We start from the raw sequence: 12,497 nt of genomic DNA, 5'->3' as shown, positions 1-12,497 counted from the left end.
GACCTTCAACCACTGTGCCACCAGGGAAACCCAGCAAGATATTTTTTGACCCACCTCCTAGAGAAATGGAAATGAAAACAAAAATAAATAAATGGGACCTAATGAAACTTCAAAGCTTTTGCACAGCAAAGGAAACCATAAACAACACAAAAAGACAGCCCTCAGAATGGGAGAAAATATTTGCCAACGGACAAAGGATTAATCTCCAAAATATATAAACAGCTCATGCAGCTCAATATTAAAAAAACAAACAATACAATCCAAAAATGGGCAGAAAAGCTAAATAGGCATTTCTCCAAAGAAGATATACAGATGGCCAAGAAGCACATGAAAAGCTGCTCAACATCACTAATTATTAGAGAAATGCATATCAAATCTACAATGAGGTATCACCTCACACCATTTAGAATGGGCATCATCAGAAAATCTACAACAACAAATGCTGGAGAGGGTGTGGAGAAAACGGAACCCTCTTGCACTGTTGGTGGGAATGTAAATTGATACAGGCACTATGGAGAACAGTATGGAGGTTCCTTAGAAAACTAAAAATAGAATTACCATATGATCCAGCAATCCCACTACTGGGCATGTACACAGAGAAAACCGTAATTCAAAGAGACACATGCACCCCAATGTTCATTGCAGCACTGTTTACAATAGCCAGGTCATGGAAGCAACCGAAATGCCCATCGACAGACAAATGGTTAAAGAAGATGAGGTACATATATACAACGGAATATTACTCAGCCATAAAAAGGAACGAAATTGGGTCATTTGTAGAGACATGGATGGATCTAGAGACTGTCATACAGAGTGAAGTAAGTCAGAAAGAGAAAAACAAATATTGTATATTAACGCATATATGTGGAACCTAGAAAAATGGTACAGATGAACCGGTTTACAGGGCAGAAATTGAGACACAGATGCAGAGAACAAACGTATGGACACCAAGGGGGGAAAGTGGCAGGGATGGTGGTGGTGGTGGTGTGATGAATTGGGCGTTTGGAATTGACAGGTATACACTGCTGTGCATAAAATTGATGACTAATAAGGACCTACTGTATAATAAAATAATAAAAATTTTAAAAAAGCATTTGTGAAAGATAATGTGGTGTTCAAAACTTGCATTACCTTCTCTTTTATGTCTCCTTAATTTTTCCTATTTAATGCACATGTATGTATTTACAGTGAGTTTGCATTTATTTTTTGTTTTGTTTGTTTTAATTATTTTATTTGGCTGTGTCAGGTCTTAGTTGCAGCCCGCGGGATCTTCATTGTGGCATCCAGGATCTTTTTAGTTGCGACATGTGGGATTTGGTTCCCTGACCAGGGATCAAATCCAGGCTCCCTGATTTGTGAGTGGGGTGTCTTAGCCACTGGACCAGCAGGGAAGCCCCCTGCATTTATTTTTTGAAAACAAAAGTGGAATTATTACCATGCAATAGATCTATGTATTGGAAGCCCCCTGCATTTATTTTTTGAAAACAAAAGTGGAATTATTACCATGCAATAGATCTATGTATTTTTTTTTTATTGAAAAGTCAGAAACTTTGTATGTATCTCCTACCATGGTGTCTTGGTTTGTTTGTAAAGCAGAAAATCTAATTTTACATTTGTCCAACAATGACTTGTTTATGGGATTGCTTATTTAATAGCATCTGACTCTCTTGGGTATAACTACCAGTATTCCCCCATTCAGAACATTTGGGGAGTGGTATCACATAGATAGATGCCTTTTTTTAAATAGATACAGTGAGTTAGCAAATTGCTGGTAATCAACAGCTATCTGCTCATTCTCTGTATAAGCAACAGGAAGAAGTGTCACCAACTGGTGTGCCACACTAGAACTTAAAATGGGTTTCCCACAAAAACAAGGTTTATAAAATGGTGAATATATAGAGTTAAAATAGTACAATGAGAACTATGTTCCAGATATGTTATGAATTATTTATTCGATACATATTTATGGACAGTCTGCTCTGTACCAGGTACTATTCTAGGCACTGGGTGACAACAATGAACAAAACTCAAGCAATAGCTTCCACAATAACACGGATTAGAATGAAGGAGGCAAACGTTTATTCATATTCTGAGAAGCATCTTTTCAACTTATTTTTCTAACATCAAATAGTAGTTAGTTAACTGTTAAGGCTGACTTGAGCCTTTGCTGCTTTGCTTGCATTAATTCTAAATATAAATTAGAACCTATACCAAGGGCTAACTTTAGGGAAATCAGAGTAATCATAACAGAAATAAGGAGCAACTATTACATAAAATATAATTTTTCTCTCTTCCTCACTATCTTTTTATTCACCTTTCATGGGAATTTCTTCCTGCCCATATATACCCCATGGATTAGGTCAGGAAGATACCTGCCTTAATGGAGCCATAGGAAAACATGAGCATGGTGAAAGGGAAAGGGTGAATCCTTATGTCCTTTCAATTTTTATTGAGCGGATTTATGAGAAGCTGTTGAGGAAAACTGCCCTAAGCACTTTAAATTCAGCCAGCAGCTCAGCTGGCTAATGGCTTTATGCTCAGCAGAAGACATCAGAACCTCTCCCAGTGACCTGAGTCACTGAAATGGACCCCAGGTCAGAGCACTGCAGCCTAAACTTTCATCAATAACACTACGTACCTTAAAAGCTCTTTCAAAGAGATCCGCATGTTGATCACATTCTGGCAATGTGTTATCTGGTGGGTGGGGGATGAATTTAATGTATTATAAACTTGAAGCAGGGAGGGGTCCCTGCAGAAACCCTAGACGAATTTGATGGGAGAAAAGGGGAGGGTAACGGGCGGGACAAGGGAGCAGTGACTGGCTGGAGTCCCCTGGAGGAACCTGGAGGCCAGGGCTCTGTTTCTCAGTTTTGCTCAAGGTCCCACGTTACTCTTACCGGAGCCCTCGGTGGCAGCTCCCGGCGCTCACATCTGCCACACCAGCAGCTCACTAAAGAAAAACATGATCATCCTGAGTTCACTAAAGAGGAAGTAAAGCCAGTTTCTTTTTTGTTGTTGTTGTTAGAAAAGTGAAAATTTTAATAACCTTCCCTCCCTTCCCATTCTCCCCTTTTGCTGTGTTTTTAGTTTTAGTTTGATTGCTTTAACTGTTAACAGAAGAAAAAACACTTTCCCCAACTTTCCTTCTTAACTCTTTCAGACATCTCAGTTCCACCTGCTTTCTCATTTAGATTCCAAAACAAAAGGAACAAAGGAAACTTTTTTCACTTACATCTAGTACTTCCCTTTTTAAATAGTAAAAGTAAATACACGTGGTTATTAAAAAAAAAGAAAAAAGTCAAACCATACAGACAAGGAAGACCATAAAATGATAAGCAAAACTCTCCTCCCACCCTGAGCTCAGTTCCACTCCCCAGAGGTAACGTCATAGAAACAATTTTTTCAGTTGACTGAGGTTTAGAATCCACAGTATTGCCAAATTAAAGTGCAGCATGATGGAGGAGTTGTTTCTAAACTAACACCTCCGTAAGCACAGTGTGGATATAAATTCTCACCACTCCTCTTGTGTATCTGGGTCTGTAGACTAAGAAGTAAGAAGGGACTCAAAGCCCTGCCACGTCTCCCTCACTTTTCTCAAAGAAGGAGGACTCATAAATTTCCTCAGGACAGAAGTGTGAGACTCAGACCAGAAGTCAAAGAACTTAACTGGCCTTTGCTTTCATCCTTAGCACCCATGTTGTGGGAGCTAGAGGCACTCAGAGCCACCTTCCAAGATGTTTGTCCCTTGTCCCAACCCCCAGACAGTGCTTATTTCTGAGTTCCCTTCTTTTCTCTTCCCTTAGGAAGAAGAAAAGCCCACTCTCTGCGTGTTCAATGCTGTGACCCAAGAGACAATGCCCATAATGGAGAGCATTTCCCTTCTTGGTAAAAAAGTGTCTGATCTGAGAACACTGATAGCTCTGAGATGTGGATTCCCTGTGAGTGTCTTCTGTCTTCGGACCCCAGAGGGACTGGAGATGTATGACTGCAACACGCTCAGGGACTACCAGACAGACCTCGGTACCGCCCACTATATGTGATAGCAGCTACTACACAGCATTCAGGTTCTTTGATACCAGACTCACAACAGAAGGAGGAGTTGTTTCTAAACTAAAACCTCTGTAGGCGCAGTGTGGATGTAAATTATCAAAACCCCTCTTTGGTGTCTGGGTCTGTAGGCTAAGAAATAAGAATGGTCACATACCCCTGCCATGTCTTGTTCTCTCTGCTCAAAGCAAGAGGACTTGTTAATATCCTTGGGATAGAAGACCAGGACTCAGATCTGTTTATATTTTTCTCTTTCAAAATATATTTCAAGCATATATAGAAGCAAGTTCTAGTAGATATTCTTTTTCCTCTTTTTAATGCAAGTGGTAGCATATGATACATATTGTTTGAACCTTGTTTTATGCAAACTCATTTTGAAATATTGTCAGTTATATTAAAAAATCTTTTAATTAAACAGTATGAAGCCAATACTGTGCAGGCCGAACAGGTGTCTCAGTGAGCACCATTCATCCCTGATGGACAGATTACAACCTCTCTTTAAATACTGTACTTCAGTCATGTCTGCTGTAGCCATACATTATTAAGCCAAACTCAAAGGACTGTCAGATTTGTTTCAACCATATTGGCAAATGGTTCAAACTTTATAGAGATTCTTGCTTGAGGTGAATAAGCTTTTGCTGACGGCACATCTTTAGGCAACATTGTGCTATAACATTTGCTGCAATGGAATTTGATTTCTCCCAACTTATAATCGGGCCTGTAGACATCCATGAATTAAGCAGTTTTGCTTTTTATAACTACTAAATTTGCATTTATTGTTACTTTCCTGACTATTATGTTTGCTTATTCTTTCATGTTATTTTTAACTGAGGCTCTCAAAACTTTGACATCAATTACCATCCCTGTTTTTGATCAGAGGAAGTGATGTTCTAGCAGCCGTCCTCAGAGTATCTTACTGTAAACACATATCTGCTCTGTGTGCTTGCTGGGGGATCAGCCCTGCACAGAACATGGTGGCGGCTGATTTAAGTAAGTGTACACAAGTGGCATTTGTCTTCGAGCAACTTATGACCTAGTTATTTAATGAAATGCCAAAGGATAAATGAGAAAACTAAGGTGACTGTTCTTCAGGCCTGTGCTGCTCAGATCATGATGTGACATTTTAGAGCACGAAGAGAATTTAGAAATGGCTTGGCCCAACATCTAATTTTGGTTTTTGGTCATGCACATGCCATGCGGGATCTTAGCTCCCCCACCAGAGTGGAACCCATGCCCCCTGCAGTGGAAGTGTGGAGTCCTAACCACTGGACCGCCAGGGAAGTCCCCCAACCCCTAATTTTTACAGATATAAAGACAGCAAAAAGGTTCTGAATGGTTAAATGACTTGCTCAGGGTGTGTTAAGGATAACATCCCTTAAAATGATCCTCTAGGAAGGAGGTTTTTCAGATGTAAGGTTAGAAGCTCCAGCATGACCTGGGTAGATGGCTTTGGCCACCATGAGAACATAGGGCATGGGAGGAGGGGCAAGGAAAGAGGGAACTCAAAGGAAAAGGAGGAAAAGCCTTTGACCTGCTTCACATCTTTGCTTAAAACACTCCTAGCAGTCTTTTTTTTTTAAATTTAATCCTTGTAAACATTCTATTTTATTTTATTTTTTAAATTTACTTATTTATTTTATTTTTGGCTGCGGCGTCTTAGTTGCGGCATACGGGATCTTTCCTTGCGGCGTGTGGGCTTCTCTCTAGTTTTGGGCTTCTCTCCAGTCGTGACACGGGCTCCAGAGCACATGGGCTCTGTAGTTTGCGGCACACAGGCTCAGTAGCTGTGGTGCATGGGCTTAGTTGCCCCGCGGCATGTGGGATCTTAGTTCCCTGACCAGAGATCGAACCCATGTCCCCTGCATTGGAAGGCAGATTCTTAACCACTGGACCACCAGGGAAGTCCCCCAAGCAGTCTTTAAGTAGCCAGCCCATTTTAAACTACAGGGTAAGGGAATCTTTGATCTGCCTCTCTTCCAGATTCTCCTCTTTCCAGTCAATGAGTCACCCCCGACACTGTCAGGAGTTGAACCTTGACCCCTTTCCAAAGGCAGTAGAAAGTCAGAAGGTTTTGGAGAAGCAGTCAAAGAAAATCAAAGATTTAAGTAGCTCAATTAGTCCCTGCACATACTAGCTCATACAGTAATATATAAAACTACCTCTGCACTCTGGGCATTTATAGTAAAGTGGTAGAAATGAAGCATGCACATTTACTCAGTTATAATCCAATAAGCCAGCTCCCTGTAGGCTGAAGGGCTCAAGGGAAGGCTTTTTGGAGAATGTTGGACTTGAGCACACAAAGATGCGAGAAATATGCATCATCTGAGAGGAGGAAGGGAAAACATTCCAGGCTTCTAGGCCAGGAGAAAAGCATGAGCCACAGGTTCAAGAACATGGGCTTACATTTGCAGCAGCATGGATGGACCTAGAGATTGTCATACTGAGTGAAGCATGTCATACTGAGTGAAGCAAGTCAGACGGAGAAAGACAAACATCATATGATATCACTTATATGTGGAATCTTAAAAAATGGTACAAGTGAACTTATTTACAAAACAGAAATTGAGTCACAGACATAGAAAACAAACTTATGGTTACCGGGGGGAAGTGGGGGTGGGGAGAGGGATAAATTGGGAGACTGGGATTGATATATACACACTAGTATATATAAAATAGATAACTAATAAGGACCTACTGTATAGCTCAGGGAACTCTGCTCAATACTCTGTAATGACCTATATGGGAAAAGAATCTAAAAAAGAAGGGATATATGTTTATGTATAACTGATATCCTTTGCTGTACAGTAGAAACTAACACAACATTGTAAATCAACTATACTCTAATAAAATTTTTTAAAAATAAAAAAAAAGAAAGAATGTGGGCTTAATCCAGGGAAGACAGAAAGCAGGAGACTGTTCTAAAGAGTAGAGGAGCCTCGTGGAGACCAATGGGAATCGCACAGCTGAGGTCATATTGAGGAGGGTCTTAGAGGTGAGGCAACAGAGCACAGGTTTCATGTGCTTGCAAACAGAGCCATGTACATTCTGGAACAGGAGTGTTTCAATAGAAGTTTAATCTGGTGGCAGGCAGCATGAAATATAGAAAGGAGTGAGGAGAGCCTGGAAGTAGGGTGATATGCTAACTGGAGCTTTTGATAATCCCAGTATTAATTAATTCCACTAGTAATGGAAGAGACAAATCTGAGAAATTCATGAGAGAGAGACAGAGCATCGTGCTGGGTCACATCTAAGAAGAGGGAAATGCCAAGGCTCTGACGCTAGGACAGCAATGGTGAAATTGGGAAAAGGAGCTTATGCTTTGGGTCTTCAACTTTAGATATAAGGAAACTCAGAGAGTACATTTTTTTTTCCTGAAAATTACTCAGCTAGTTAGTGGCAAAGCTGTAAGTACAACTGAGTTCTTCTAATTCTACGCCATGACAAATATGGAGCTAGGGCTTGAGTGATGGGTTGGGTTAGCAGATATTGCTGTAGGCGTCCTGCCCATGGCGTTGGGGGTACAGCACGGTGAGAGGTGCTTTCCTTAGACAGTAAATACAGAGAGGGAATGTCAAGGGCCAAGGGCCTTCATCAGCTCAGATCCTGAAATCTAGGCGGGCTCCAGGGTCCCCCACCAGCCCTCAGGCCCCTTAGAGATCTACTGTGCCACTTTAATTCCTTTTATAAATGAGAAAACTGAGGCTCAGAGAAGTTAAGTGACTTGGTCAGGTCATACTGGTAATAATTAGTCATCCTACACTCAGAATTGGGTTCTTTCCAACAACTTAAACTGCCAACCCAGTGTGTCTTTATTGATACCTATTTTTACTGATGCTCTTTAAGTACTGATCAATATCTTGTTTTGATTCCCACTAGGGGAAACCCAAACCAGACAAATGGTTTCCACATTCAGAAAGAAAAAGTCCAAATCAGATAGGCAGATATTGATCCCAGAGTATGCATGAGGAATCCAGAAACTTGGGATATGGGGACCACAGCAGGAGAGGTTGGAGACGATTCCCTAGAATAGGCACTGTTGCTTGCACCTGCTTTCCTGCACAGCTTGGGCATGGTAGGTGGATTTGTAAGTAGAGAGAGGGTGAATCCAGGTTCTGTAGATATATACAATTTGGGGAGTCCACTTTAAACAATTAAGAATAAAGAATTAGAAAGTTCATATAGAAAGAGGTCTTGAAGCATAATTCTCATTAATTTTACTTTCATTTCAGTTATAGATTTTAGTTGTATTTTCTGGAACAACATAGCATTTTTAAAATAAGTTTCTATTTTCTAGCAGAATGCCTAAGCTTATGAAGGAATTTAATGTGTGACAAAGGAGGCATTACAAATCAATTGGAATGGAAGGATTATCCAATAAATGGTGCTGGTTAACTCACTTAGAAATTCTCTGGATATTCCAAAGTTGAGCACTAAGAGAAAAGCCATCCATTGTTACCTTCGATCTTTGAGAAATTAAGACTGCTTCATTGCAAAAAACTGAAATTGATAGTTATAACACCTGTAACATTTGTTCACATAAAATACAGGGCTTGTTGGAGGTGCCCTAACTGATAAGAATTTAAATCACATAGTATTCTCTAGTTTTCAGGGCTCATCAGTAGTGGACAGGTTGAGCTAGGGAGAGCTGAGACCCTGAGGCTAGGCAACCACCTAGGGAAGTGCAGATGGGCCAGGAAGACCCCACCCATAGACATCTAGCAAAAGGAGGTTAGCCTTAAATAGGTCCTGCTGATGGGGGTCCTGGAACAGGCAGGTCAGTCTGCATTAGCAGTTGGTAAGATGGAGGAAGGCAGAGGGTGATCCAGGGAGATCCAGCAGGGACCCGCCAGGTGAACCATAGCATCAGAGCATCAAGGTAGTGAATGAATCAATGAACGAATGACATAAAAGGTGGGAAATGAGACAAGCTGGTTGCTGACACAGGAGCCTCTGTCAACATGTAACAGAAATCTAACCCCAGAGACTGGGGTTCAGAATAGGAACTCTCTGAGTTCCAGGCTCGGAGAACAGAGATGGGGCCTCAGTTATGAAACCCAAAATGTAGAGTAGGATACTGAGACTTGTGCTCTGAGGCACAAGGTGTGGGCTTGGTCTCTTATTCCTGGAGGAATAAGGCAAGTTACTAGAACAGGAAAACACCTGAGCGGGCTGAACAGGAAGAGCAACTTCCCATCAAACTTCTGAGCAGCTGGCCTGGACTCTTAACAAATCCCCTACAACTGAAATTAAGACTGTTCCATGGGGGCTTCCCTGGTGGCGCAGTGGTTGAGAGTCCGCCTGCCGATGCCGGGGACACGGGTTCGTGCCCTGGTCCGGGAAGATCCCACATGCCGTGGAGCGGCTGGGTCTGTGAGCCATGGCCGCTGAGTCTGTGCGTCCGGAGCCTGTGCACCGCAACGGGAGAGGCCACAACAGTGAGAAGCCCGCATATCGCAAAAAAAAACAAAAAAAAAGATACTGATGCCTAGACCCACTCCTAGTGATTCTGACTTAATTGGTTTGGGAGGGTGCTCAAGCAAGTATCAGCATTTTTAAAAAAAAAAAAAAAAAAAAGACTGTTTCGTGAGCCTGAGACTGTTCTGGTCATTCAAATGGAGGCTATGCGGTCTCAGCTGTGGAGGACCAGGGAGGCTGGAGTATAGTGCCAGGCTAAAGCTTTCCAACGCTCATCTCTGAGTGATTTTCATAATAAACTAAAAACATAGTGAGTCACTTTAGGCAGGAGATGAAATAAATGCACTTGGAGCACTGTTTGAAGTCTTTTGTTTCCAGTGTTATTCATAGAAATCAAATATTTTACAAGAAAGTTTAAGTACAACAAGAAGCTTTAGAGACACTAAATCTACTATGTCATGGATGATCCATATTCTGGAAGATGTTTATCTAGGCATTTCTAGAGTGTATTTGCAGAACTGCTACTTGGTCTCTACAGAATAACTCCGTAATTCTCCAGCAACAAGAGTGAGTTCTCCTAGCTGAGGCCAGACTCGTGAGGGTTAAGGTAGGTTAGGGCCTTGATGGCATTAATGCAGATCAGGCTCTGTGGGTAAACATGCACAGCAACTAGGAATCAACCCACAAAGGACAGTGAGGCCAAGGTCAAGAAATCCCAAACCAGAGTCAAGAGTAAGGGAAGAAGAGCTCCATTTCAAGATTACAGGTTGTAACGTAGGACGTCCAAAAAGGGAGGGATCAGCAGAAAGAACATATACTTGGATGTGTGTCTGCCTGTGAAGTGGATGCAAGAAGGGCAAGAGGGCTTCCCTGGTGGCGCAGTGGTTAAGAATCTGCCTGCCAATGCAGGGGACACAGGTTCGAGCCCTTGTCTGGGACGATCCCACATGCCACGGAGCAACTGAGTCCGCACGCCACAACTACTGAAGCCCGGGCGCCTAGAGCCCGTGCTCCGCAACAAGAGAAGCCACTGCAATGAGAAGCTCGCGCACTGCATCGAAGAGTAGCCCCTGCTCGCCGAAACTAGAGAAAGCCCGCGTGCAGCAACGAAGGCTCAATGCATCCAAAAATATAAATAAATTAATTAAAAAAAAAAAAAAAGAAGGGCAAGAGCTGGGAAGCAGAAAGTAAAGCAAGAGAAAGGCAGCGGAAAAGAGGAGGCTTCTGAAGCACTAGAGAGAATTCTAGAGACAAAAATTCCAAGCCAAATTCTACTCCCAGCTTGCTGAGTAGCTTCAGGCAATTCCCCACGGGCCTCAGCTTCCTAGTCTATAAAATGAGACGATCGAGTGGGCTGGTCTTTTAGGATCTTTTTATCTTCAGCATTCTGTGACTCTAAGATTACTGCTGTTATGTTATCCTTCCTTCCTTCTCACCTGCAGGTATTTATGATGAACCTGTCTGAGCCTGAGGATATGTGTGGATAAGCCAAGTCACACACTGTCCCATCACAGCTTTGGCATGCAACCTCTGGGGCCGCCATATTGATTCAAAGGCAGCCAATCCATAAGCTGTCCAGTGACATCATCTCTCCTAGCTGAGACAATTAGAGTCTTGCTTGGAGATAAGTATAACACAGAGGACAGGCACATAGGCCCGGCAGCCAGATTGTCCAGGTCCAACTCCTGGTTCCACTATTTACTGGTTATGTAGAAGCTGGGGAAGTTACTTCATCTTACTATGCCTCAGTTTCCTCAGATGTCAAATGGAGAAAATAATATAACCCATCACTTAGGGTTGTTGTGAATTTTAAATTATTAAATTGTTCATGTACTTAGAATAATCTAGAGCATATAGTAAGCACTCAATGAATATTAGCTATTCATATTCAATATATTACTGTTATTATTCTTAATTATTAGTCTTGTGAATTCAAATTGGGAAATGTAGAGAGACAAAACTGGTTATCAGTAGGGTTGGAAAATGAAGAGTGTCAAGAAATAAGGTTGGGTCACGGCAAACGCATGTTGCATGCATGCCAAAGTTGTGATAGGACAGAAGCTGTAAGTAAGCAGGGCAGCCTGTCAGTAGAGAAAGGGAGAAGACACACAAAGAGACCTAAAGGGCATGAGAGAGAGTGAGAGAACCTGGGGCCCATGGGATAGATGGGCAGTGGTCCATCTTGAGAGCTGTCTTGGTACCTAATGCATGCTAGATGTGGTCATTGTCTCAGTATAATAAGCCCCATTTTCTTGAGGGTCTCCTTTCAATCCAAGAGCATAACTAAAACAGAGCCCATAGACTGAATGAGACATAATGCTTGGGCTCAAAGAGTTCTTTTAGTGTTTGTCAACTGGCAATCCCAAAGCAGAAATGAGAAATGTATGTTCAATAATAAAGACTTTCAAAGTATACTATGAAACCAGTTGAGCAGTCATTTACCCTATCTGGGGAGGTGAGAGGATGGTGTTGTCAAGGAGGGCTTCCTAGAGGAGGTGATGCCAGGATTGCATCATAAACCATTGGTAGGAGGATGGGGGAGTCAGAAGAATTCAGACAGAAGGGACAGTAAAAGAATATGCCCCAAATCCAGAAACAGCCTGGGGTACACACAGAAGTCCAGGCCAGCCTGCTGGGCTACTAAGGGTTAGGAGGGCAGCACATGGCCAGAACAGGTTTGAGGAGTGGCTTAGAACTTCATTTAACAAGTATTTACTGAGCACCTACTGTGAGCCAGGCACCATTGGGGAAAGCAAGCATAGAGCTGTGAGTGAGGGTAGCAAGGTCCCCACCCTCTTGAAGCTTGCATTTCAGTGGGTAAGGCAAGCATCATCCCATAAACAGAAAAATATCGAATTTTAAATAAAATTAAGGAATATGAAGTAAAACAAAGCAGGATAAGGGAATAGAGAGGGATGTGATGAGATGGGGAAAGGCTATTGCAGATGGCTGGCCAAAAGAGGAGATGGCATCTGAACAGAGACGTGAATAAAGACAGGGGGAGGCTGTGGGGAGCTTCTCCAGGTAGCTTTAGG

The 12,497-nt window shown here is 42.2% G+C and overlaps 1 protein-coding gene across 1 annotated transcript in view; it reads left to right on the top strand.

Moving 5' to 3' along the window:
* Positions 1 to 12,497, top strand: part of ANKUB1 (ankyrin repeat and ubiquitin domain containing 1) — a 37,213-nt gene that overhangs the window by 9,666 nt on the left and 15,050 nt on the right. Inside the window, exon 3 of the mRNA XM_024768990.1 lies at positions 3,804 to 4,020. Within this exon, the coding sequence (XP_024624758.1) occupies positions 3,804 to 4,020 (217 nt within the window). The remainder of the gene's footprint in view (positions 1 to 3,803; positions 4,021 to 12,497) is intronic.

This window comes from Neophocaena asiaeorientalis, unplaced genomic scaffold, assembly GCF_003031525.2.
Source record: "Neophocaena asiaeorientalis asiaeorientalis breed wild unplaced genomic scaffold, Neophocaena_asiaeorientalis_V1.1 scaffold118, whole genome shotgun sequence".
NCBI classification, from domain to species: Eukaryota; Metazoa; Chordata; class Mammalia; order Artiodactyla; family Phocoenidae; genus Neophocaena; species Neophocaena asiaeorientalis.
Note: the sequence above shows the minus strand (reverse complement) of the source record. Positions and strands in the feature narration are given on the sequence as shown.